Source organism: Delphinapterus leucas, chromosome 6 (assembly GCF_059928025.1).
Source record: "Delphinapterus leucas isolate spDelLeu-1000000601 "Yukka" chromosome 6, BTC_Dleu_Yukka2, whole genome shotgun sequence".
Taxonomy (NCBI): domain Eukaryota; kingdom Metazoa; phylum Chordata; class Mammalia; order Artiodactyla; family Monodontidae; genus Delphinapterus; species Delphinapterus leucas.
Window position 1 is genome coordinate 104,643,084 of NC_143134.1, and position 25,298 is coordinate 104,668,381.

General features: G+C 52.6%; 3 protein-coding genes and 1 long non-coding RNA gene across 5 annotated transcripts in view; 2 read left to right on the forward strand and 2 right to left on the reverse strand.

Annotated features, from left to right (window-relative positions):
- The window catches only part of BSPRY (B-box and SPRY domain containing), a 23,125-nt gene extending 20,929 nt beyond the window's left edge, over positions 1-2,196 (forward strand). The window contains exon 6 of the mRNA XM_022579139.3: positions 793-2,196. Coding sequence (XP_022434847.1) covers positions 793-1,319 — 527 coding nt within the window. The 3' untranslated portion in view covers positions 1,320-2,196. The remainder of the gene's footprint in view (positions 1-792) is intronic.
- HDHD3 (haloacid dehalogenase like hydrolase domain containing 3) lies at positions 1,371-6,962 on the reverse strand. The gene is made up of 2 exons (XM_022578981.3): positions 6,530-6,962; positions 1,371-5,039 (listed from the first exon to the last, which is right to left on the reverse strand). The coding sequence occupies exon 2, from the start codon at positions 4,863-4,865 to the stop codon at positions 4,110-4,112; it is 756 nt and encodes a 251-aa protein (XP_022434689.1). The 5' UTR covers positions 4,866-5,039; positions 6,530-6,962; the 3' UTR covers positions 1,371-4,109.
- Positions 6,764-15,949, forward strand: LOC149749034 (uncharacterized). Its single transcript, XR_016393624.1, has 3 exons — positions 6,764-6,941; positions 13,842-14,042; positions 14,434-15,949. It is a non-coding gene; the product is annotated as an uncharacterized LOC149749034 (long non-coding RNA).
- ALAD (aminolevulinate dehydratase) lies at positions 15,141-25,102 on the reverse strand. 2 transcript variants are annotated; one of them, XM_022578979.2, is made up of 12 exons: positions 24,938-25,101; positions 19,523-19,709; positions 18,519-18,569; positions 17,956-18,052; positions 17,450-17,585; positions 17,259-17,342; positions 17,070-17,158; positions 16,793-16,848; positions 16,618-16,705; positions 16,443-16,529; positions 15,940-16,069; positions 15,141-15,291 (listed from the first exon to the last, which is right to left on the reverse strand). In XM_022578979.2, exons 2-12 carry the CDS (start codon positions 19,633-19,635, stop codon positions 15,233-15,235), a joined length of 990 nt encoding a protein of 329 aa, XP_022434687.1. In that variant the 5' UTR covers positions 19,636-19,709; positions 24,938-25,101; the 3' UTR covers positions 15,141-15,232. The 2 variants fall into 2 exon arrangements, with proteins under 2 accessions (XP_022434687.1, XP_089769761.1); XM_089913635.1 differs by lacking the exon at positions 18,519-18,569 and having other exon boundaries at positions 24,938-25,102.
- Between the last annotated feature and the right edge of the window lie 196 nt (positions 25,103-25,298).

Sequence of the window (25,298 nt, forward strand, 5' to 3'; positions counted from 1 at the left end):
ACTTAACATTGATCAGGCCAGCTAACATGGTCTCCTGCCTCCAGGAATTCCCCGAGTGGGAGGGTTCTCAAAGCAGGCTTCCCCCAAGCTAGATGGAAGCTCCCACACTGCCCGTTGTGGTATTTTCACAATTCACAGAAAGGTTAGGTTAATGGATTGAATTTTTCTCAGTTTTAATCCTCCCTCCCTGCACGTTATCCCTAAAACGTTAGTACAAGCTATAGCTCATCTCTAGATTCTGGTATCCAATAGTGCCGGATCTGCCAGCAGTCCCATTTAGGTAGTTGTAGGAAACCGCATATCTGATGCTTCCAAGCCTCCAGGAACCGTGTCGCTAGGACAAGTCTGATCTGGAAACTGCAGATATGCCCAACTAGAATGCGGTATGATCAGTGTTAGATGCTAAATGTAGGAACAACATGCTGGGTCGTCATTTTGCCCCTGCCACCAACTTGGTGTGTGACCTCGGGCAACTCGCTTCTCCTCTCTGGGTTATATCTATCAAAGTTAACAGATGAGGGTCTTGGACTATTAATAACTACTGTGGTCATGGCCACAATTTATTGAGCACTTATTGATGCTTGGCACTTTACATGCATCACCTCATTTGATCCTCACATCCACCCTGTGATAAGTCCTATTCTGATCCCCATTTTACAGATGAGGAATCTGAGGCTCAGAGAGTAAATGGCTTATCTGCCAGTGAGTGGTGAGGAAGCCCTTTGCTACGTGGCAGGGCCAGGTTAGGGCTGAGGGTGGGCCTTGGGCAAGTCTGAGAATTCTTTCTGGCAGGCACGGAGGACGTGCGTATCAACGAGAGGACTGTCAGCCCCTTCCTGCAATTGTCAGATGATCAAAGGACCCTGACCTTCAACGCCAAGAAGTCCAAGACCTGTGCAGATGGCCCGGAGCGCTTTGACCACTGGCCCAATGCCCTGGCCACCACTTCCTTCCAGGCTGGGCTGCATGCCTGGACGGTGAACGTCGAGAACAGTTGTGCCTATAAGGTGGGTGTGGCCTTAGGCCAGCTGCCCCGCAAGGGTTCTGGCAGTGACTCTCGTCTGGGCTACAATGCCTTCTCCTGGGTCTTCTCCCGCTACGACCAGGAGTTCCGTTTCTCACACGATGGGCAGCACGAGCCCCTGGCACTGCTGCGCTGCCCAGCTCAGCTGGGGGTGCTGCTGGACTTGCAGGCACAGGAGCTGCTATTCTACGAGGCAGGCTCGGGCACGGTGCTCCACACCCACCACGCGTCCTTCCCTGGGCCCCTCTTCCCAGTCTTTGCTGTGGCTGACCAGACCATTTCCATCGTCCGCTGACCTTTAGCCATGGGGAGACCAGGTCTACCTCCCCAGCACCCTTTCAGGCCATATTTCTACCCAGTGTCTTTTTCCCAGATGTTGCCTGTGCCCAATGGGCAGCTTTTAGGAGGGGTTCTGGGTACAACCATTAAAAGCCAGGTATCTGTGGGGAACCTGCTACTCCCTGGGCCTTGGTTTCCCAAATGCACTGTGCATCTGCCCCTCTGAGGGTGTCTTGTTCACCACTTTCTCTCTGGCATCCAGCATGGTACCTGGTGCATAGTAAGCGTGCGATAAATATTTGGCCAGCAAGTGGACGTATGGACGGATGGATGGTGGATGAATGGATGGATGGACAGGTGACTGGATGCACGTGGTAGACTCTTCTGGAGCAGCACTGCCCCCAGTAGATGCCGTTCTCTGGCAGAAAAGCCTGTGGCTGAAGCCCTGTCATCCCCTCAGTTCAGTGTTTCTCAGTCCTTTTCATGACATGGCATACAGAGGAAATATTTTTCTAGCACAAGGACAACCTGGAAGGGATTTAGAACTCCTGCCAGGCTGCTGTTGGCCAGAGGACTCCGGCCTGTAGGGCTGTGTCCTCACCCAGGTTTTGCATAGCCACTGGGAAGACGGAGGGGACCCTGTCTCCAGGTAGCCTGGCTGCGGCACACCCACTGGCAGTGCTGCCTTGGACTAGGCAGGGCTCCAGCCAGCACCCACCCGTGGCAACAGGGATGGGCTTTTTCCCCAACTGCAGCTGACGTGCGCTCCCAACGAATGCCTTCTCTAACATGTGGGGACCAAGGCGAGGCCTTCAAGCCAGAAAGGGCTGAGGGAGTAAGAGGGCCAGCCTTAGGGAACATGTGCATTATTAAAGGTTTTCAAAGATTGAAAATTTCTTCCATGTTCTTTGTTGGTAATTGGGCATATCTCCCAGGTGCCAGCTCAGATCTTAGTGGTATGTTTGCTGGGAAAGGGATATCTTCCTCACCCCCATCCACGTTCTCAGGTATAGGTGGGAGGCAGCTCAGCATACACAGCTGAAAGAGCCTGGAGACAGGGTTCTGTGCCCTGCATTGCGGGGATCAAGGGCAAGTCCCTTCCTGTCCTCTGAGGAGGTCACTTTAGAACAGTGGTCCTCCCATTTTGTTTCATCTGGGAACACAGTTCAAAGGCAATCTTACCTGCAACTTACCTATAAGGCTCTTGGGCTCAAAGATGGGGGCCAGAGGGCTTCCCTGGTGGCGCAGTGGTTGAGAGTCCGCCTGCTGATGCAGGGGACGTGGGTTCGTGCCCCGGTCCAGGAAGACCCCACATGCCACGTCGCGGCTGGGCCCGTGAGCCATGGCCGCTGAGCCTGTGCGTCCGGAGCCTGTGCTCCGCAACGGGAGAGGCCACAACAGTGAGGCCCGTGTACCGCAAAAAACAACAAAAACAAAAACAAAGATGGGGGCCAGAGCCCTCCCCACTCTTCAGTTTGCTCAATAATTTACTTGAAACACCGGGTGGATCAAATCAACTTTTTCACTTGACATGACTTCTGAGGCCCTTGCAGCTCTGAAACCACAGCTCATGACCCATCTCCTCACTGCCCGACAGTTGGGAATTAATGTTGGGTCACCTGGCCTCAGCACCAAGCCCAAGGAAGACAGACCCACAAGAGGTTTGGCCAAGTCTGAGAAGAGCTTCCCTGCCTTTGCCTGGGCACAGTCTCTGCTCAAACCTGGGTCAAAGCCAATTTCTTCTACTTGGCACCCAAAGGCCCCCAGGCCATGCTCCCCCAACCACCAGTCCAACTCCCCACAGCAGTCTTCAGTCCACAGTTTGTGGGCCCACTGCCAGGAATGCCCCTCTTATCCCTCTGCCCATCTACGGGCCACCCCCAGCTCAGGGTCCACTCCAGAGCCCTCCCTGCCTGTTGGCACCAGAACATACACTGTGTATGCCTGTTTGTGTGCTTTTTACCTGTGGTGCCCCCTGTGCCTGGCACTGGGCAAGGCACAGGTGTCCAGTAAATACGACGTAGAGAGGTGTGTGAAGGGGGAAAGGCAGGAAGAGACATAGAATTTTAAAAGCCCAACCTACTTCAATCTCCAGTGATTCCCCCCATATTCCCTGCACTCCTGCCACCTCGTGTTCCAGTCCCCGTTCCCTGTGCTTTCCCACCCCCAAGCTATTCCTATGACTGGGGTGCCCTTCAAGACCGCCATCCTTAGGACACCTTCTCTATTCTCCCTGGATCCCCACTGCATTATGTCTTGTGTGACATGGATCCCATTCTACTTGTAACCTTGCAGTCAAGCCAATGGGCTTCGGAGTGAGGCACGCCTAAATGAGAACTCCAGTACCCGCAGGTACTAAGCTCTGATCTCAGGCTTCTCAGGGGAGAGTCGCAGAGCCTTCAGGGCCTGAATGAAGGGCCCCAGGACCTCTGCTTCAACCCTAGCAGTTTCTCATTTTTCCTGATTTGCATGTTGGGGTTCCACATAAGCTCTCCCATGACGAAAGGCCCTGCTGCTAAAAAGAAAGTTTGAAAGTGTTGGTTTTGAAGCTAGTTGGGCCCTCATGAATCTTGTTGGAGGTGAGGGGGGACTCATGGTAGAAAATGGACACAGGTGTGAGGAATGAAGCATCTCAGAGACCAGGAGCTGGTTAGTGGTGCAGGGTTGAATGCCCCGCATTCACTGCTTTATAGTCAGAATGCATTATGGAGGCTGCAGGGGGGTGGGGGTGAAGGCCAGATCTCAGGGAAGGAAGGAGCTCCCTGTCTCCAGTGTCTGTTGGGCCCGACCGCTTCCCTCGCCAGACTCAAAGCCCTGGGGGTGAGCCCTCCAGGCGGTCAAGGGCAGGCAGGAGATGGGACAGTGAGGGGAGGATGTGCTCTTGGGGTACAGAATCCTTGACCGCAGGGTCCAAAGGCTCAGGGCCAGCCACCAGGAAGCTGTGCATACCCACGGCCCGTGCTCCCTTGTAATCACATTGGTAACTGTCCCCAATGTGGGCTGCCACTGCCGGTTCCACCTGAGCAAGGCGCAAGGCCTCATGGAAAATGCGGGGATCGGGCTTGGGCCAGCCGGCAGCCTCGGAGGTCAGAACAAACTCGAAGTGTTCCTGCAGACCAAGACCCGCCAGGATGTCCTCCAGTCTTCGGTCAAAGTTGGAGACCACTGCCAGCCTCAGACCTCGTTTTCGGCACCCCCTCAGGGTGGCCTCAGCTCCCTCCAACACCTGCCAGGTGCGGGAACTGCTGAAGTCCTCGTACAACTGGTCAGCGATGGGGGCCACAGCCTGGGCATCCCGAATGCCTGCCTGGTGGAAGGTCTGCAGGACCACATCCAGCCACCACTGACGGGAGGTGAGGCCACGGCTCAGGCCATAGCTGGGGAAGCTGTGGCTCTGAGCCCTATATGCCCGCCCAAAGGCCTGTCCCAGGGCCGTGGCCTCCACCTCCAGCCCATGGGCCCGGGCCTTGGCGGCATATTCCTCCCCCACGGGGTGGCGGAGCCTGAGCAGCGTGTCCTTCACATCCCACGTCAGCAGTTGTAACTGGAGCCGACGCGCCATGGGTCTGCAGGAGGGGGGCCAGGCCACCCCACTTCCGCCTCTGCCTCAGGTCCGGGGGCCTCTATGGGAGGTGGAGCCGGATGGCACCGTGCCCAACAACCTGATGGTCTTCTCTTTCCAGGCTTCGTGGGTCAGATCTGCTGGCACTTAGGTAACGTCTTCACAGCAGAAGATCTGGAGTGTGAGGGCAAGTGAGGTGGAAGTTCAGGCCTCGGAGTCTGAGACAGACTGGGTTCAAATTCTGACACTGCCAACTCACTGTGTGACCCTAAGAGTGTCGCTCTCTGAAGCCCAGTCTCTTCATGTGTAAGACGAGCACAGTGACTCAACCTCATAAGACTGTTGGACTAAATGAGATTATCTGTTCACTCCACCTATTATGTGCTAGATGTTGGGAAAGGGACAGATTTCTAGGCCTCATGGCATGCACAGGCATTAAAGAACAGGGGATACAGCTATCGGACAAAGAACTACATGAATACTTAAGCATAATGAAGACAGCATGTACCATGAGGAAGGATATCAATCCAGAAACCCGATTTAGTCTTTGTTGTCGGGGAACTTCCTAAGCAAGTGACGTGTCAGTGGAGATCTGAGAAAGCCTATTCAGGAAATGGAGATGATTAAATATTCCTGGCACTGGAAACAGCAAGTGCAAAGGCCCTGAGGCAGGGCAAGGAGTCTGGTGCTTTGGGTAGATAGGGGCCAGCTCAGGCAGGGCCTCGTAGGTCAGCTAAGGAAACAATTATTATGACTGCTATTACTATTGTTCGGAATGTGAATGACAGCAGAGTCTTTGCAGACCATCTGACCCACCCCTTGACTGTTCAGCCAGGAAAGACTGAGCCAGAGAGGGGCAGATATTTGCCTAAGGTCACAGCCAGCCAGCGGCACAGCCAGGACTAGAACCCAAACCTCCACATTCTCTGGCCAGTACTCCCTTCCACTGCTTAGACGTACTTGGATTAAAAAAAAAAAAAAAAAAAAAATCTTATTTTAGTGAACCTGTACAGCCCAGGACAAAAGGCAGGACAGAGCAGCCTGTTCCTACCTGTCTTAAAGCCTCTCTCAGCCCCAGATGATGATGCCTGCCTGGGTGGAGAGCCAGTGAAGGATTACTGACCCAGTGCACAGAAAACAAATTCCTCAGCCTAAAGTCTAGAGGCTGGACGCAGCTTCTTGCCCCAGACGGAACTGATTCCAGACACGCAACCTGTTCAGCTAAAACTTGAGGGGCCAAAGTTCGGAGTGCTGCCAAGTTGTTGCTGAGGGACGGACTTGGCTGGTGAATCTGGGGACAAGCCCTAGAGGAAGTTTGTCAAGGAAATGAATTTAAGTCAGTCCGGAACTTAGGGAGACCCGTCCAAAGACCCTCTCACTTTGCAGATAGGTAGACGGAGGCTCAGAGAGGGTAGGGAACTCGTCCGGAGTCACGCAGGGAGCCACAGGCATAGCTAAGACTAGAACAAAGGGCCCACAGCGTTTTCCATTTCTGGAAGCCGAAGTTGGGGCCTCTGGCTGCAGGCCTGAATTGCTCACTCTCCCTCCCCACCTCCAGGGTTCGGTGAGGCCAAAGTCCAGGTAGCCTTCTGCTAGAGCGACATCTCTACCCCTGCGGTATGCAGCGGAACCTCCCGCGCCAGTCCCCGGGGCACACGACCCACCTGCCTCGCGGGGAAGCCGGTCAAGAAAGAAGCCGCAGCCGCACGCCCGCTCGGGAAAGGGGGCAGCAGCTCAGCGGCGACCCTCTTCTCCCGTGTTCCAGCACTCCGCCTGCCTCCTCCGCCTCGCCTCGCCCCGCCCCCTCCGCCTCGCCTCGCTCCGCCCCTACGCTTCGCCCCGCCCCCTACGCTTCGCCCCGTCCCCTACGCCACGCCTCGCCCCGCCCCGCCCCCTCCACTTCTTTCTGTGCTCTCCGCTCGCTCCCGCTGCAACTTCACCTTCCTCAACCCGGAACTCTAGTCCCCCCTCACCGTGCTCCTTTACCCTCCCCGTCCCTGCCGTGACCCTCTCTGCCCCTTCTGAAGACCCACTCCTCCTCCCAAGGATCCGGACACCGCCCCCCACTCCCCGGAGGTAACCAGTCTGATTTGGGAGGGGGGAATTTGGGTCCCGGCCTGGCTTGCTGAGTGCTGGGTAAACTTGAGCAAGGCGCTGCCCCTCTCTGGTCTGAGTCCCCCGTCGGTACTAGGAGGGAATTGCTTTCAGGTGGAAACCTGTCTTAACCCAAGACAATTTGCTGAGGGTAGAGTCCTCTGCAGTAACCTGCCGATTTTTTTTTACTTTTGATGAAAAAAAAGTTGTCGTTCATCTCAAAAATGTTTGAAAATACAAAGTGTACAAAGTGAAAAGCAAAAGCCCAACCTCATTCATTCACTAACTGCTTATTGAACATCTACTCTGTGCCTGACCCTGTTCTTCACGGAGGATATAGCGAGAAATAAGACGGGGTTCCTGCCTTCATGCAACATGGCATGGCAGACAAAAATCAAGGTTTCAGAAGTGGTAAGAGCTATGGAGGTAGAAAACAATGGTTTCGTGAGCAGTGACGAGGGACCTCTTTGGATGAACCAGTTAGGGGAGGAGCAAAAGATCTGAATGGCAGCCAGGTGAAGCTTAAGGACAAGTACAGCTGAGCAAGGGCAATGGCCTCCCCATTTCCCAACCACCTCCCAGGGATTGCTGCAGTTTTGGTTGTTATGCTATCAGACATTTTTCTAGGAGCACACAAATATGCATGCAATCTTCTTTCTTCCTTCCCTCCACCCCCCCCATTTTTTTAAAAATAAAAACAAAACATCCTCCTATATGCCAAGGCTGGTCTGTTCATTTCATTCAGAACTGCCTTACCCTCACTGGGCTCAGGCCTGTGAGGAAACACAAAGGTCAGAGTCTCAGACCTTGGCTGGCAATGGAGAGCCTGACTCCAGGCCTTTCTTTCTCTGAGTAACTTTTTCAGCTGAGAAAAGGGAGCCTTGCATGTCACAGGAAAGCCAATGAGAGGTCCTGCTATTTTGAAACAAGCTTCTTTTTGATTCGTCAGTTCAAAAATGGGTCCACTTCCTGGGTATAGTTTCCTTCCTAAGGCAGATGACAAATTCCTAGGGGGTTTCATCCTTTGATCTACCCTGTGTGGACTCTGGCCTGGTGATTGCTCCTGGAGGGACCTGGCATGTCACAATACTGGCTACTGGCTTAGGTTATTTCTCTTTGAGAAACCAAGCTTCTTACATGAGGGCTTTTTCCTTGAGATTCTCATCCAAAAGCACTAAGTAAACCCAGGCTGGGCCCACCACACACACATCTCTCTCTCTTTAAAATTTCATTTAGGGAATTCCCCGGTGGTCCAGTGGTTAGGACTCCATGCTTGCCAAGGATGCGGCTTCAATCCCTGGTCAGGGAACATCCTGCAAGCTGCGTGGCGTGGCCAAAAAAAAAAAAAAGAAAAAAAAATCAAATTTCATTTACTTATTTTTTAACTTTTATTAAAATATACATAGAGAAAAGTGCAAAGAAGTGTATATGTCCTTGAATTTTTATGAAGTGAACATACCTATGCAGTCAGCACCAAGACCAAGAAAAAGAACATCTCCAGAACCCTGGTGTCCCTGTCCTCTCCAAGTCACTTACTCCCATGAAGGGGAACCACTACGCTGACTTCCAAATTCATGGTTATACTTGTCTTTGAACTGTATCTAAATGGAATAATACAGCATGCACTCTTTTGTCTTGCTTCCTTTGCTCAAAATTTTAGTTGTAAGATTCATCCGCGTTGCTTTGAGTAGTTACAGGTCATTCATTCTCCTTCCTGTGATATTCCATTATATGAATACCCCACATTTTATTGTTGATGGGCATTTGGGTTATCTCCAGTTTTTGGTTATTACAAATATTAGAAAATGTTGCTATGGACATTCTTGCACACATCTTTTGGTCACATGTGTACACATTTCTGTTGGGTAAATCCCTAGATGTGGAATCACTAGGCTATACATATGTGCATGTCCAGTTTCAGTAGATGGGGCAAGTTTTCTGAAGTGGTTGTACCAGTCGTGTGAGATTCCACTTGCTCCACAGTCTCAAAAATTGGCATTGTTGGGCTTCCCTGGTGGTGCAGTGGTTAAGAATCCTCCTGCCAATGTAGGGGACATGGATTTGAGCCCTGGTCCGGGAAGATCCCACGTGCCATGGAGCAACTAAGCCCGTGCACCACAACTACTGAGCCTGCGCTCTAGAGCCCTTGAGCCACAACTACTGAGCCCACGTGCCACAACTACTGAGCCCACGTGCCACAACTACTGAAGCCCACGCACCCAGAGCCCGTGCTCCACAACAAGAGAAGCCACCGCCATGAGAAGCCCGTGCACCACAATGAAGAGTAGCCCCCGCTCACCACAACTTCCGCGCACAGCAAGGAAGACCCAATGCAGCCAAAAATAAATAAATAAATTTTTTTTTTTTTTTTTGTGGTACGCGGGCTTCTCACTGTTGTGGCTTCTCCCGTTGCGGAGCACAGGCTCCGGACGCGCAGGCTCAGCGGCCATGGCTCACAGGCCCAGCCACTCCATAGCATGTGGGATCTTCCCAGACCGGGGCACGAACCCGTGTCTCCTGCATTGGCAGGCGGACTCTCAACCACTGCGCCACCAGGGAAGCCCAAATAAATTAATTTTTTAAAAATTGGCATTGTCTATTTTTTAAAAAATTTTAGGCATTCTGATAGATGTATGGTGGAATCTCATTATGGTTTTAATTTTAATTTCTCCGTTGACTAGTGAAGATAACACCTTTTCATGTGTATTGGCCAAGTTTTCACTTAATTTACATGAATAACACATGAATATATCCTTGTTAGATAAAATACATGAATATAAAAATGCACTTCAAGCTAAGGTAATACATAAAAGGAGAAAGTCCCTCTAAAAGTAATCCCTCACCACTACCCCTTGCAATCCCTCCCCGACTTTTGAGCACTGGGTTTGGAGTTAGGAGACCTGTATCCAGCCTTGGTCTGCCACTGACTTGTGTGAAGTTGGACAAGTCCCCTTTCTGAGTCTGTCTCTCATCTATAGAATTAGAGTGGTTACTTAGTAACCTAAGTGGTTACTTAGGTTACTAAGGACCTCTTTACTTTGATAGTCTGAGCACTGTTTCCGTGATTACAAGAAACTCCATGTGTTGGGAATGGCCATTTGCCCGCATATCCATCTCCTTAGTAATTGAATTATTCTCTCCATCTTCCTTAGTAATTGAGCCCCTGAGTTTTAGCTGAGTACAGGGTTGCCCCGCCAGGCTCTGTTTTCCAGCCTCCCTTACACAACTAGGTGTGACCCTGTGACTAAGTTCAGACAAGGGCAGAATGGTGTGTACAACTTTCAGGTTGGACCCTTGTAAAGAAGCGTCATGCCCTCCATTTGCCCTTCTCCTCTTTCAGCTGACTGAAAAGAGGACCTGATGGTGGGAACTGGACCCACCATCTATGATCACGAGATAGAAGCGGAGATGTGTTGAGGATGACAGAACGAGGCAGGAGCCGTGACCCACCACCCCATATAGCTGACATAGCCTGGACTACTTAGAGGGAAACGTATTTCCATCTTAAGTTACCGTTATTTTGGCTTTTGTTATAATTACTACACATGAATCCTGACTAACACAGGGTGACGGGGGAATGACTTTAAATTGGGTGTCAGGGTAGGTTTCTTTGAGGACGTGACACTTAAACCAAGATCTTAACAATGAAAAGGAAACAGCCATACAGATTTTGGGAGAAAGCATTCCTGGCAAAGGGGACGACCACAGGTGCAAAAGCTCTGAGATCCCACCAGCTGTCTGTGTAAGGAGGGAGACCTTGTCAATCATGGTGCCACATCTCCCATTCCATTGTTTATAGGGACTGAACGGAGAGGCTGGTTATGTGACCTGAGCAGGGCCAATCAGAGACCTCCAGAGATTTGCTATGTGAATAATGGGATAGAAAGGATCTTTCTCTGGGATTAAGGACCATCTAAGGATCATGTTGCTGTTAAGTGGCAAAAGCCCATTTTAGAATAAAGCCAAGCTGAGGCAAACACATACGAGAACTAGGAAGGGACAGAGGTCTCCATGAGAGCCTTTGACCCTAGATCCAGCTACACTTGACCTTATTACAGCCCAATTATGGAAACCAATTACTTCCTTTTTTGTTACTGAATTAAGTTTCTGTCACTGGCAACCAAGAGTACCCAGAACAATGCAGAATATAGGGTGTTGTAAGTCACAGGCCCTGATATGTGGAATTGGCCGGCAGAGTCCACATGGGGCATATAATAGGTCAGGACTCCCCCTTCCCTAGTTGGGAAATTAGTAGTAAAATGTTTGGTTAAAATGCCTGTTGTTTTGGGGGACCCTCAACCATAGGCCCACTGAGGTAGTTTTAGGGACCTTTTTTTTTTAAATTTATTAATTAATTAATTTATTTTTGGCTGCTCTGGGTCTTCGTTGCTGCGCACGGGCTTTCTCTAGTTGTGGCAAGAGGGGGCTACTCTTCGTTGTGGTGCATGGGCTACTCATTGCGGTGGCTTCTCTTGTTGTGGAGCACGGGCTCTAGGGCACGCGGGCTTCAGTGGTTGTGGCACGCGGGCTCAGTAGTTGTGGCTCAAGGGCTCTAGAGCGCAGGCTCAGTAGTTGAGGCGCACAGGCTTAGTTGCTCCGCGGCATGTGGGATCTTCCTGGACCAGGGCTCGAACCCGTGTCCCCTGCATTGGCAGGTGGATTCTTAACCACTGCACCACCAGGGAAGCCCAGTTTTAGGGATCTTAGAGAAACAAAAAGTGAGGACGATGGAATGTGTAAGCTATTTGTGGTGGCCTTCAGGATGTCCCAGAGACAAGCTACCATCCACGCTGGCACATCTGAGAGGGAAATAAAAAAATCAAATCTTGTTGAGAGAGGCCCTTAATGCTCACCAGATGCCTGGAAATCTGAGAATAAAATGTCTTATTGATTGTTAAAAACTGAGTTCTCTGCCCAAAGATAAAATTACGACTCGCAAAAAGAAGGCACACAGCAGGAGACGGGGACTGTGGAGGAGCCAGGCCCCCCAGGACCACCCAGATCCCTCCAGCTGCCTGCCTGGTCATTACTGCCTTTGTAGACAAAGCATAGTGGGGTGGGGGTGGAGCAGACAGTAGGCTGCTACCTCAGGTGCCGAGTCCTGACTCCAGAGGGTGCCACTCACATAGACCTTGATCCCATTACTGGAACTACTAATAGCATAATGTTAGGGCCATAATTTTGTTAGTTTATTAGGAGGTGGTATGGCACAGTGGGTAAGGGTAGAGGCCTTGGAGTTGGGCTATGTGAGTTCAAATCCCAGCTCTGCTGTTTTTGGTGACTGGGGTTCTAGACCCAGTTCTGCCACAAACTTGTTGAGTGGCCTTGGGAGAGTCACATAAACTCTGTCGATAGAGCTTCCTCATTGCAAACCCAAGCTCAATTTAGGATTCCCCTTCCAAGCTTTCCCACCTCAGTAAATGGCCTATCAGCTACCCAGGAGCTCAAGCCAAGTTCGTCCTTGACATCTAATCTACCTTCTAAATCCATTCCCTTCTCCGTCCCCACTGCCACCACTCAGTCTAGGTCACATTTCTTATTTGCACTTTGCCACAGTGCTGTCAAAATGCTTTTATAAAATGCAAATCAAGAGCCACTCATTCCCCTGACTAAAAGCCTTCAGATGGCTTCCCTTTCTCCGGGAATAATGAGAAGGCTCTCCATCTTCCTTCAGCATGGCTTCTGAACCCCTGCACGGTCTGGCCCTGGTGTCTCTCTGCTCAGTTCAGGCCTCTCTTCCCCATCCTTCCCTGTGTTCCAGCCACGCCAGCCTTCCAGCTCATTTTAGCCCCAGGGTTCCCTCTGCCGGGAATGCCCTTCCCTAAACATGTCTCAGCTTGGTGGCTCATTCTCCAGGTCTAGGTTTAAATATCAGACCCTCGGGGAAGTATTTTCTGATCTTCAAACCAGGTCAGGCCAGGTGTGGCCTTCACAGCACCTGTCACATCATTGGTAACAGGTCCGCCTCTTGGTTTTCCTCAGGGAGAATCATCATCACTCCACTGAAAGTTTACCCCGGGGGCTCTCGACACAGTTATGTGCTCCCTGAGGGCTGTTTGTACCTAAAAGGCAGTGTCTATCTCCCATCTCCATGTGCCTAGAACAGAGCCAGGCCCCCATATGTGCTTGGCAATGATGAATGTAGGATGGCCTTGAAGGATGTTCCCTTCCACACTAACCAGAAATGAGCTCAGGGGCCAGGGGCCAGGAAGCCAAGAAACTAAGGTGGCGGAAGGGTCTGGTGTGGCCCAAGCCCTGAGACCCATCAATGGCTGATCTCCCATGAATGTTTCGGGCCTCTAGGTGACTCTTCAAGTCCCAAAGGCTGAGGACAGAATGAGATCAGATCTTCAGTTAAGTCGGCCACAGCTCTGGGGAAAACTAGCAGGAGTTAGAGGGGAGCTGCTTCTGACTCATATAATTCCAAATTTTATAACATCCAAACTAACCTTGCTTTGACTCTAGAGTTGAGATTCTGTCACTTTGCAGACAGGTGGACTTGCAAACTGGCACCTCCTTAGCTGGGCCTGAACTTTCACTGGGGGGAAACATTACGTCGCGTCACCCTCAGAATGAATGGAAACCAGCTGCCCAAGCCAGAAACCCATGAAGGCATCTCTATTGCCTCCCATTCCCTCCCTCAATCCCCCCAATGTGAAAACATCAGGAAAATCTTCTTATTCTATCTCCAGAATGTATTCTGAATATATTCTGCTTCCTTCTCTCTCCACTGCCACCACCCTGGTCCAGGCCACTGTCTTTGCTCCAGGGGGGTCACCAACAGTCTCCCGACCAGGCTTTTTCTGGCTCACCCCTCCATTTTTATTTTTTATTTTTTTGCGGTACGTGGGCCTCTTACTGTTGTGGCATCTCCCGTTGCAGAGCACAGGCTCCAGACGCGCAGGCTCAGCGGCCATGGCTCACGGACCCAGCCGCTCCACGGCATGTGGGATCTTCCTGGACCGGGGCACGAACCCGTGTCCCCTGCATCGGCAGGTGGACTCTCAACCACTGCGCCACCAGGGAAGCCCCTCACCCCTCCACTTTTTTCACAGGAGCAGAATGGGGGAAATTGGAACACATGTAAGTCCTGGTTAAGATCCTTCAGATGGCCTTCTATCAGATGCAAAATAGAACCCAAGTTTCCTACAAGGTGCAGGATATACCTTTCCAACCTCCAGTCCTGCAGCCCACCTTCCTCTTCCTCATCTGGCTCCCAGCGGCCCTGCCAAGCCCCTCCCACTGCAGGAGCCTGTGCACTCCGTCATTCTCGCAGCTTCTGGTGTCTGCTTCCCTCTGCCCTCTGTAAGGGTCTTTTCTTGTCCCTCAACCTCATGGAGGGCTCCTCAAGTGAGGCCCATCATCTGTTATTCTCTGTTTCAGACCCTTTCTTTCCCTAGAAGCACTATTACAATGTATAACTGCCTTGTCTGTTTTCTTGTTGTTTTCTGTCACCCCTGTTCTCCTTGTATAGATTCCACTCAGAGACAAGCTGAGGTCTGTCCTGCTATACCCCCAGGACCCAGCATCGTGTGTGGGCACAAAGCAGACCTTCTCAAAAAACACCTCTTCAATAAAAATCCTTTTTGGTGGTGGCATCTCCAACCGTCAGGAACTCTCTCTTTGCTTCCGAATTTCGATCCTTAGGCAGCGTTCCTGCTTGTTAATGAATAATTCTTTTCTGCTCGTTAATGAGTAATTCTTCTCTGGGTTTATGGCTCAGAGAACAACAGGAGATCTCAGGCAGCCTGGCAAGCACTGGCCTGTGTGGGAATCGCCTTCTAGTGGAATCGCAGCAAGTCTTAACTCTAAACCCAGGGTGTCAATGTAAGCCTGAGTCCCAGTGTGCCCAGCTCTGCTGCCAGAGGCCTTGAGCTCTCCAGAGCTTCTGCGGGTCCAAGATTCAACTGCCCTCCTTTTCCTTTAATGCTCCAAGCCTTTCTCCCAGGCCCCACTGAGCCAACGCCCATGATGCCTGGTGGCTTTCAAGCTGAAGCCACCCCTGAGGAAGGAGCTGGGGTGGCAGAGGTGAGCCTCAGGGTTGACCCAGGGGAGGGGTAGGGAAGCCTAGGAGAGCCCATGAGGATGTGGCTGTGAGTGGGAAGATCTGGCACTCTGGCAGAAACACCCAGGGCTTCTGGGCACCTGCCAGCGCGTAAGCAGGAAGAGGGCACGAGCACACAGTTCTAAAAGCATCGTTTACTTTGGTTTTCACTTCTCCAAGGCTCAGGAATTTAAAAGTTCTAGTTCTGGGGTCTTGCACACTTTCTCCATCACTCCTTCAGCCACTGCAATAGCTGAGGCGTGTAGTAGGTGATGATGACGTCGGCACCTGTGTTGGGAGAGAGGCGGGAAGCAGGGGGAGGGCAGGGCGTCAGCTCGGGGAATACCTTCTGGGAGATGAGGGCTGGGGGTGGGAAGAAGGCTACCATGAAGAGGCACAGCCCACGGGTGTCACAACCTAAGACTGAGTTCAGTTCCGGTGAGTCCTAGCTCTGTACGTTGTGTGACCTCGGGGAAGGCATTTTCTCCTTCTGGGCCTCAGTTTGCCAATGTATAAGACCGCACAGTGGGGGAAACAGGTAAGCTGTGAGTTCCCTCCCCACGCTGTATGCTTTACCAACAAAACCAGCTCGCATTTATGAAGTGACAAGCATACGCCAATTACACGTAGCATCTCATTTAATCCTCTTGACAACCACGCACCAGCTATCTTATCCCTAGTTCATAGACAAGGACACTGAAGTTAGAGAAGTGGCTTGGCCAAGGTCTCAAAACCAAAAAATAATAGAGGGCTCTGCGTGCTTCACTGTTCCACATTCTGTCCTGCGGTTTCATGTCTCTTCCCCAGCCTGTCTAGATCTCTGGCATTTCCAGGCATGAGACTCCAGGCTGTCTCATGACTTTATTTCCCCATCTGGTCAAAGTGCTTATCAGTCCCTGCGGCACATGTCAAAAACTCCCACCCCTGCTTGCTCACCTGCTCTGCGGAAGGCAGTCATGACCTCCAGTACAGCAGCCTTGAGATCAAACGCTCCGGCCTGGGCTCCATGCCACAGCATGGCAAACTCTCCAGAAACGTGGTACACGGCGAGAGGGAGCTCAGGGTGCTGCAGAGAAGCAGCGGGGGGCAGGCAGGTTGAAGTGGGGGTGGGCATGCCTCTGGGAGTATCCCTTCCTCCCTGCTCAATGTGTGACCGTCTTGAGCCCCAAGCCCTGAGTCACTGCTGCTGCCGGCCTGGCCCATCCTCGAGCTGTTAAAGCAGAACTGTTCAAAGGCTCCTGCGAGCCCTGGCGCAGAGGCCCGCAGTGGTTCCCGGGCGGGGACAGGGATGGGGGAGGGGAAGGGGGGGTGCTGGGGATTCCTGTTCCTGGGGAAGACTGCTCCACTCCAAGATTCTGCAGTCCCTCGATCAAAGGCCCAGAATCTGCGGACACACTCTCATCTCCCTGAGCCCCCTCTGGCCTCTGCCCTGTGCTCACCTTGTTCTTCACCTCCCGCACGATGTCCAGGTAGGGCATTCCTGGCTTCACCATGAGCATGTCAGCTCCTTCCCGTACATCCCGGTCCTAAGGGATGAGTTACGGTGTGGGCAGTGCCTGGGAGGCGAGGTGACAGGGGGACAGGCCGGGTGGGGCTGGCGCTCTGGTCACTCACCACCGCGCGGAGGGCCAGGCCTCGTGCTCCGGGCGGCAGCTGGTAGCAGCGGCGATCTCCAAAAGCTGGGCTCGACTGAGCTGCGTCCCTGGGAAGCAGAGACACCAGGGTGGGCTCCAGCTTTGGGTTAACGGGTCAGGGACTCAACAGCAGACCCCTGCCCATCCCCACTCACCGGAAAGGTCCATAGAAACAGGAAGCGAATTTGGCACTATAGCTCATCACTGATACCTATGGGCAGATAATAGGGGTCTCGGCTCAGCCAGCCCTCCAGATGTCCCAGGGTGAAGTGACAGGGAGAGAAAGGACCCAGGCCGGAAGTAGAGGTCTGTGTCCTAGTCCCACTGGAGCTCTGGGCCTTGCTTTCTCTGTGTGAGGTGCAGACACGGGGGCAGGTCTGGTCCAGGCTCTCTTACTTCCTCCCCACGTGCTGCCTGCACCCCTGCCCCTACCCTGTTGCCAAATCCATGTGCCATCAGAGCCTCCTTGATGGCTTCCACACGTCCGTCCATCATGTCCGACGGGGCCACAACCTGACATCCTAAAGGGCAGAGGGTGGCCTTCAGAACTCTGGGACCCTCCTATCTACCCTGCCACCTCCCTGACCCAGGGGTGCCCATTTCTGCTGGTGGCTCACTCACCTGCCTTGGCATAGGCCAGCGCCACCTCTGCCAGCCGCTGGCGGCTCTCCTCAGCTTGGAACGACCCATTCTCACTCAGAAGCCCTGCAGGACAGACAGCTGGGTTTGGGGGAGCATCCCAGGCTTTGGCCCGTCTCCACCACAGAGGGAGTGCTGGTGGCAGCAGGGCTGGTGGAAGGAGGGAAGCTCACCGCAGTGACCGTGGGAGGTGTAGGGGCACAGGCACACATCGCACGCCACCAGGAGGCCCGGGAAGTTCTTGCGCAACAGACGGATGGCTTCGATAGTCGGGGAGTCCTCGGAGTCTGCCGCAGAGCCCCGCTCATCCTAGGGACAGGGGAAGGACAAAGCAGAAGGACAAAATCACAGGAAGCCTTTGGGAGGCACAGTGGCCAGCCACCAGGGCACAGCCCCGGCCCTCTCCTTTATCACCACGACAGCCCCTGGATGAGGAGGCACGGGGAGGACTGTTCCCACTTTGCAGAGGGAAACCTGACTTGACCATTCAGAGCTGCAGCCCTACTTAGCTTCCTGATCCTACATGGCTGCTGTTTCAAGGGCAGTGGCTGTGTCCGTTCACCGGTGGCCCCAGGGCCAGCACAAGGCTGGAGCGAGGGTGTGATCAGTGTGCAACCTCAGCTTATCCTCACCCAGCCTCCCCCTCCCCTTCCCTCTGACCCCTCCTCTGATTTGTCACCTTGGGAACTCTGCTGGGGACGCCGAAGACTAGGACACAGCGCAGGCCCTCCTCCACCAGGGGCTTCAGCATCTCTTCCAGCCGGTTCACACCATACCTGCATGGAGGGGCTGAAGTGAGGCAGGTCTCAGGCTAGGGTCCCCCCCACCCCTCTGGCCTGTGCCTCTGTTAAGAGTCAAGGTGCACATGGCACCAGGAGGGCTCAAGCCTCACAGTACATGGAGGGGCAGGAATGCACCCACCAAACAGATGGGAAAACCAAGGCCCCACGTAGCAGAGCTATGGGATTCAGCTGTGGAAGGCCCCTTCAAGGTTCTGTTATTGACCTCCCATCTGAAGTTCAGCGTTCCTCTGCTATGGCGCCTCTGGTGACAGGTAGCTCATTACTGACCGAGGCTGCCTCTTTTGTTGTGGAACAACTCTGCCCCCCGAGACAGTCCTTCTGAGCTGAAGTCAGCCTCTCTGGATCTTCTGCCTCCTGGGTCTGCTTCTGCTTCCTGTCACCTCCACCTGTGAAATTGCTCCCTCCATCATAACCCTGCCCTCCCCACTCCGTCTCCTACCTGGCCACTCCTGGGAGGCTGGCAATAGGCTGTTTGTCATCAGGAACATCCCTGCAAGAGCGGGGGATGGGCTATGGATTGGTAGCTGTGGGAAGGGCCAGTGGTGAAGGGGTGACTGGGAGAGATGGTTGGGAAACTCGGAAGGAATATGGAGGTGGAGATGGTGGGAGGAAGATGGGATCCAGTGTCTGGTTCCCCTGCCTGGCCAAGCCCAGGGCCTGAAATAATAATAGGAACAACAAGAATAACAGTGACAACAAGCAACTGTACTCAAAGAACAGTACTCCTAGGAAGGAGTCAAGTGGTTAAGAACTTGGACACTGAGATCAGAAGGTCCTTGCTTGCTATCCCAGCCACTTACTGACTGGGCGACCTTGGCCAAATGGTACTCTTTGAGCCTCAGGGCCTTCATCTGTATCCTGGGTCGATTCATTCATTCATTCAACAAATATTTATTGAGCACTTATTATGTGTCAGGTACTGTTCTAGGCTCTGGCAACACAACAGTGAACAAAACAGACAAAAATCCCTGCCCTCGTGGAGATGACATTCTAAGGGATAATATCCGTATTTTTCTCATATGAATACTGTCAGGGTGGAATGAGATAATATACATAGGTGCTTAGCATACTGGTACCTGGGACACAGTAAGCCCTCAATATGTATCAGCTGTGCTATCGTGACTGATCATGACTGCCACCTCTGACATGTACATAGTACTTTACAGCCAACAAAACATCGTCTTGGCTTCTGTCTTGTTGCAAAAACTCAGGATGAAAGGCAAGGGTTATTTTTATTTTCCAAATGGGAAGACTGTATTCTCTTCAAGGTTTGTTTTCTTCTTAATGGCTGTCCTTAACCCAGTAGGCCACTTCCAATACCTTGAGCTCCAGCTGACAGCCCACTTTATCCCCGCAACACAGACACCTGCTCTGTTCACGTGCATGCACACACACTCAACCCACCCCCTGCCGATCAGAGACCTGGCTCATTTGCGGACTCACGTGACAAAGATGGGGTAGATGAGGCTGGAGGCACTGAGGCTGGTGGTGGTTGCCTGCCAGGTCCGAAGTAGTGGGTGGAAGTAGCCACTGTGCAGGACTGACTGGGGCTGCATGGTGGGCAGGGGGGACAGAGGGCAGCCGGGTGGCTGGAACTGAGGGTTCTTGGGGCTCTGCCTCGTGCTCAGCTCTGTGAGGGCGACAAGAGGCGCATGAGACGTAGTCCCTGGCACCGGCAGGTGGTCACATACCCGCAGGCTTTTCCAGATTCCTGCTTCCCCTGCTCTCTACCCCAGTGCTACTCCTAGTGGGGTTCACCAATCCCTGCCGGTGTGCACCAAGATAAGTAGGCACTTCCATGAAACTTCAGAAAATTTCAGAAACTTCCAGAGCAAGTTGAATCTAATAATATAAAATCTGGGTTTGTATTTTATTTGGTCTCTTTTTTTAAAACATGCCTCTATTAATTCATTTTCATTGCATTTTATCAAAGAATCAGTCTGGGATGGACTGGACATTACTATGAGAAACCCTGATCTAGCCACCACTTAAGCTTTGCCTATTCCATGAACAATGTCCATGGCCATGGCAGAAATTTTAGAAAAGTACAGATAAGCAAAAGGAGAAAAATTTCCTGTAATTCTACCTCTAGGGGAAAACTGTTAACCCCTTGGTACACACTTGACACACACTAAGAGGATTAAATCGCACCGTGCCGACAGACAGACAGACATGCCTGTGGAGTGGCCACAGAGGCTGCTTTTCCAGCCCGAGAGCCTCCTGCCGCTCCCCAAGCACACTTGGCTGCGTTCCGCTCACCCTCTTTCCCTAGGAGGCTGGTGCTCTTTCCACAACTTCCCCATCCCCAAGTCCTACTAGGTTGTCCACCAGGCGGCCCCTCCTTCCCTCTCCCCTGCAGCATCTCTTCTTGCCCAGATCACAGTCTCTCTTATATACCAGTTCTCTGTGGCCTTATCTTATCTCGTCCCAGTAGGCGGAGCTTCGGCAGGGCAGGGTCCACACTTAGTTCATGTTTGCCTCCTGCACAGCACTCTGCCACACAGTAAATACATTTACCCACATGAAGTACAAGACAATATGCCCAAAATGCCAAATAAGGGGTGTAAGAAGGAAGCTGGGGCATTAACGTTTGTTTCTTGAGCACCTACTATGTGCCAGGCCACGCTGGGCACTCGCACACATGATTTCTCATCCAGTTGGCACCGCAGTCCCAGGGGATCGGGCTGACTGAGCACATCTCGGAGAGGCCGAGCCTACCATGAAGGAACCATGACTTCCAATGTGAGTTAAGAGGTCAGAAGCTTGTTGGAAGAAGACAGGACTAGAACTCGGTTTTGCAGGATGAGTGGGCTCGGCTTGGCAGAAGGAAAGGGGAGAATGTTCCCTCCGGAGGGGAAAGAAGGGGCCAGGAGGACGGGCTGTGGACTGCTCTGAGGACTGAAGAGGCAATCGAGGATGTGTGTTTGGAGGGGAGGGGCGGCCAGACCTAGGACAGGGAAGATTTCTGAGCAGGGGGCAGGGCAGGGGCCTGCTCAGAGCCTGGCTTTAGGAAGATAATTCTTGCATCCTGAGCAGAGCTGACTAGAAGCAGAGGAGGACAGAGGCTGTGGGGCGAGAGGGGTAGGGAGGTGGGGCCATCCTAAGGCAGCCAAGAGGCAGTCTCTTGGGGCGGATGCGCTAGCTTGCTTGACCTGGAGGGCAGCGGAGACAGGGACAGGCAGGAAGAGGGCGGGGGTGGGGGGGGTGGCGCGGGGGGGTGAGCTTGGAGAGAGAGGAGGTGGGGAGCTCCGTTTTAGACGCTTCCTTTTGGAGGTGCCTAACAGCCAAGTAGGGGGAAAACAAAGAGCCACCAATCTCTCCTTGTATGAATGGGACCTCAAGGCCCAGAGAGGGGCAGGGACTTACCCGCGGCTGCACACTCTCTGGGCCTGGTGCGGGGGTCCTTCAGTACACTGACGATGCCTTCCCCTCCCCCTGTCCTCCAGCCTCCCAGGCCCCTTGGCTCCCTCCCAACTAGCTCAGGGGCCTGTTTCATCTGATCCTCCTCCTTGGCGGGGTTGGGGTTATCAGGAGCCACACAGGATCCACTCCACCACCACACCCCTGGGCCAGCCACATCATCTGACCCAGGGGCAAGCCAGGCCTCCCCAAAGATGTCCCAACTCCATATGAGCAATCATTTAGCAGATACAAAGTCCTGAGTGCCCATTTTGTGTAAGATTTTGCTCTTAGGTCTGCCAAGGATTAGCCCAGCTCAGAGAGGTTAAGTCACTTGCCCAAAGACCACACAGCTAGTGACTGAGCCAGAATTTGAGTTTGTTGTAGACAATGAGTGCAGGGTTTTACCTACCATACCCCATACTACTGATAAACACTTGATTCAGTAGGCGTTGCTCTGCCTATACTATCTCTGCCTTGGAGAGATGGAGGGTATCAGAGAAAAATATACTGAGTGTATGTTGTGTGCTGGGCACTGCCCTAGGTACTTTACACATATATATTATCCCATTTAATTGCAGAGAATTGTTCTAACTTTTAATGATAAGGAGATGGAGGCTCAGAGAGGTTAACTGACTTGCTCAATGTCATTCTAGAGTCACATCATATTTTGAAGGTAGGTCTTTAGGTCTCTAACTCACTTTCCAGAGAACCTTTATAGCAGCAGGCCCCCCCCCCCCCCCCCCCCCCCCGCTTCTGGAATCCAAAGCTGCATTCCACTGGCTTCAAACCCACATCTACTTTAGAAGGCTGAGGAAGCAAATGCCTTCTGCTTATCAGAAGCGAAAGGGCAGGGCTGCCTAGGGGCCTTGCAGTCCAATTCACCCGGAGGAGACTGGGGGTTTGGGGGTGGGGGTTAGAGAGTGGTGAGGGGGAGGCCTTACTAGGGCGGTTCCACTTTTATGTTTTGTTTTTTTTTAAATTTTAGGATTCAGCGAGAGACTTGAGAAATGGGTATTAGTGCTGAAAAAAATTAAAAAGTTGAAAATCACCAACCCTGTTTAATCTTTTACATTCTGCTGTGGAAAGTAGGGTGCAGAAAGGAGACAGGAGTTATTTGACATCCACAGCGAGTCAGGTACAAAGCTGGGCTTCACCATGGGTCTCCTGACTTCTACTCAAGGGCCTGTTACCTGCCCCACAGGTAGTCATTCTGTTACATACGTGCTTAATAAACAAACATCTGTTTTTTGTTGTTGTTGTTTGTTTGTTTTGCTGTGCCACGTGTCACCTTAGTTCCCCGAACAGGGATCGAACCCGTGCCCGCTGCAGTGGAAGCGTGGAGTCTTAATCACTGGACCGCCAGGGAAGCCCCAATAAACAAAGAACTGTGAAGTAGAACAACATCCCCTGAGCAACAGAGGTGCTTCTCTGTTTGCAGAGCCAAATCCAGGTGGAGGTTTTGCTTTGCCAAAAGTCCCTAAAAAATTGGAAGATTTTCACATACTTGGAAGGGGCACTTCTCCCAAATTAAGGGAGCCCGTAAGCCACAGCTTAAATCCTGTGACACCACACTGAAGACAAGGGTAAGTCACCATGGGATGCAGAACAGGTTAGCTTAACTGGAAGGCTGTAGCAGGCAGTTCAGAAAGAGTAATGTTTCAGGGTCAAACAGTCCCAGGTCTGCTCTGTGCTCTGTGTATGACTTTGGGCAAGGTTGCAGAATCTTCATTTCGTAATCTATGAAATGGGAATGATACTATCAAACTTGCAAAGCTGCAGAGAAGATCAGAGATAGTGAAGAGGTACATGCCTGGTACAGTAGCCACTCAGTAAATATGCAGCTACTTTTACTATCATTAGGAGTAGAAGTGGGCTGACAAGACCTCCTGGAGTGGATCACAGCTGTGTCCTCTGCACCACACCCAGAAGGGAGAACTTTCACTCAAACCTGGATGGGCCACAGGGTCTCCCAGGATATCTGAGGTGGGGTCCTTGCCTTCCAGCAGCTTATGTGGTGAAGGAGAAATAGTCACCATACAGATGCTACAGTAGAGGGGTGGACTATGTGCTATAGGAGGGACCTGTGTCTCTGGGAATCAAGGATGGATGGCTTCATGGAACAGGCAACACTGAGGGATAAGTAAAATTTCAGATTGATTGTGAAAGTATCTCCTTCCTTAGAAGGTAACTTCTCCAACTTGGGAGTAACCTAAGCTGGGCCCTGAGAACTACCACCCGGAGGGGCTGAGAAGAGATGCAGGGCCTGATCCCCCCATGTTGTGCTCCACTGAGGATTCCAGAGGCTGTGGTCTTGGCACACAGGGTTGTGAGCTGCTGCCAGCGATGGCAGGCTCTGCCACTTGCAGGGGAGGGCCAGCTAGGTAGAAGGTGGCCAGGGCTGAGAAATCCAAACACCCAGAAGGGCCCAGGACAGCAGCTGTCAGGCAGTTCTGAAAAGGAGCCAACTGGCTACCTGTTTATTCAAACTGCATTTCCTGAATATCTACTCTGGGCCTGCCCCAGTGCTAGGAACAGGGATTAAAGAGAAGGAGACCCTGGCCTTGACTTGGCTTTGAAGAGCCCAAATCTCCTCTGGAGCTAAAAGGAGAATCAGCCAGTTCCACAAATTCCTAGAACATACTGACGAAGAGGTTCCTTAAAGCTTGCTGACTATGTTACTGAAATGATGGTGATACTGGGCTGACATTGGTCCAAGATCCTGCAGGGGGTCAGTGGCAGATCTCGGGCCAGAATCCAGGTCTCCAGCAGAGAAGTCCTCAATGTCCACCATTACCCCTTGATACTTTAAGTATAGATTTCAAAGCTGCTTATCAGCGGAGCTGGGCTCCTGGAGAGCTCTGGGTGAAGGGGGTGAGGGAGGAAAGAGGCAGAATGGTGACTCTGGACCTGGCTGCAGTTGGCAGCATGAGGGTTACGGGTGTGGGTTTTGGAGTCTCTAGATGTGGGTTCAAATCCTGATTCTGTCACCTTCCAGCTGTCTGAACTCAGAATCCTCATCTGGTAAATAAGGACTTGAACAGACCTCAATGGGCTGTTGTTAAGACTGAATGGGCCAATGCATGTAACGTACATACAAAATCCTAGCACAGAGCGGCTGTTATTGTTTGCACCTCCCTCCCCCATCCTGCGAGGCATCTCGGGCTCTCCACTGATGGAGACTACCCAAGCAGTCTCCAAGGGAATGGACCCCAGACAGGAGACTCGGAGCCCAGACCCGGGTCCCCAAGGGCAACGGCCACGCAGAGACCTCAACCCCGCTGCAGCAGGACAATCTACCTCTAAGAGCCTAAATAGGAGTCCCAGAGTGACTCCGTCCCCGGCTGCACCGCCAGCGCTTGTGGATTACAGCAGAGTCTGGGTCTGGGGACACAAGACTTTGATGCCACAGCCCCTGCCTCCAAGTCCGCCATCTCCCCGAGTCCAGTCCCCACTCACCTGCCGCCCTAAGGAATCTGAGACGCCACTCCCGCCAGCACCGCCGCGCGCTCTAGTCTCCCAGGGCCCACGTGGGGGCGGGGCGGCTCTCCCGGAAGCAGCCCCCTCTCTCACAGCCCGCCCCCTACCGCGTGCAGGCCATCCCCCCTGCAGGCACTTGGCCTGAGGTCGGCTCCGGCCGATGCCACGCCCACTGACGTCAGCAGGCCTGGCCAATAGGGTGTGCAGAAAGGCTGAAGGGCCCGCCCCTCCCTACGCTGAGGTTCGCTCCTGAGCTGCGGAAGTCCCGGGGGAGCCCACTTGGGGGCGCAGGAGCGGCGCGGCAAGGGTGCTGCGTGTGAACCGGCCTCGAGGTTAGAGC

What these genes read in the sequence shown, in the direction of transcription:
- HDHD3 (XM_022578981.3), bottom strand. Translation starts at nt 4,865, where the DNA reads ATGGCGCGTCGGCTCCAGTTACAACTGCTGACGTGGGATGTGAAGGAC.
- ALAD (XM_022578979.2), bottom strand. Translation starts at nt 19,635, where the DNA reads ATGCAGCCCCAGTCAGTCCTGCACAGTGGCTACTTCCACCCACTACTT. An exon ending in ATCTACCCCATCTTTGTCAC is followed by an intron (nt 18,570 to 19,522) that starts GTGAGTCCGCAA and finishes CCGCTCTTGCAG; the next exon opens with GGATGTTCCTGATGACAAAC. An exon ending in GACTGCCTTCCGCAGAGCAG is followed by an intron (nt 15,292 to 15,939) that starts GTGAGCAAGCAG and finishes CTCCCAACACAG; the next exon opens with GTGCCGACGTCATCATCACC.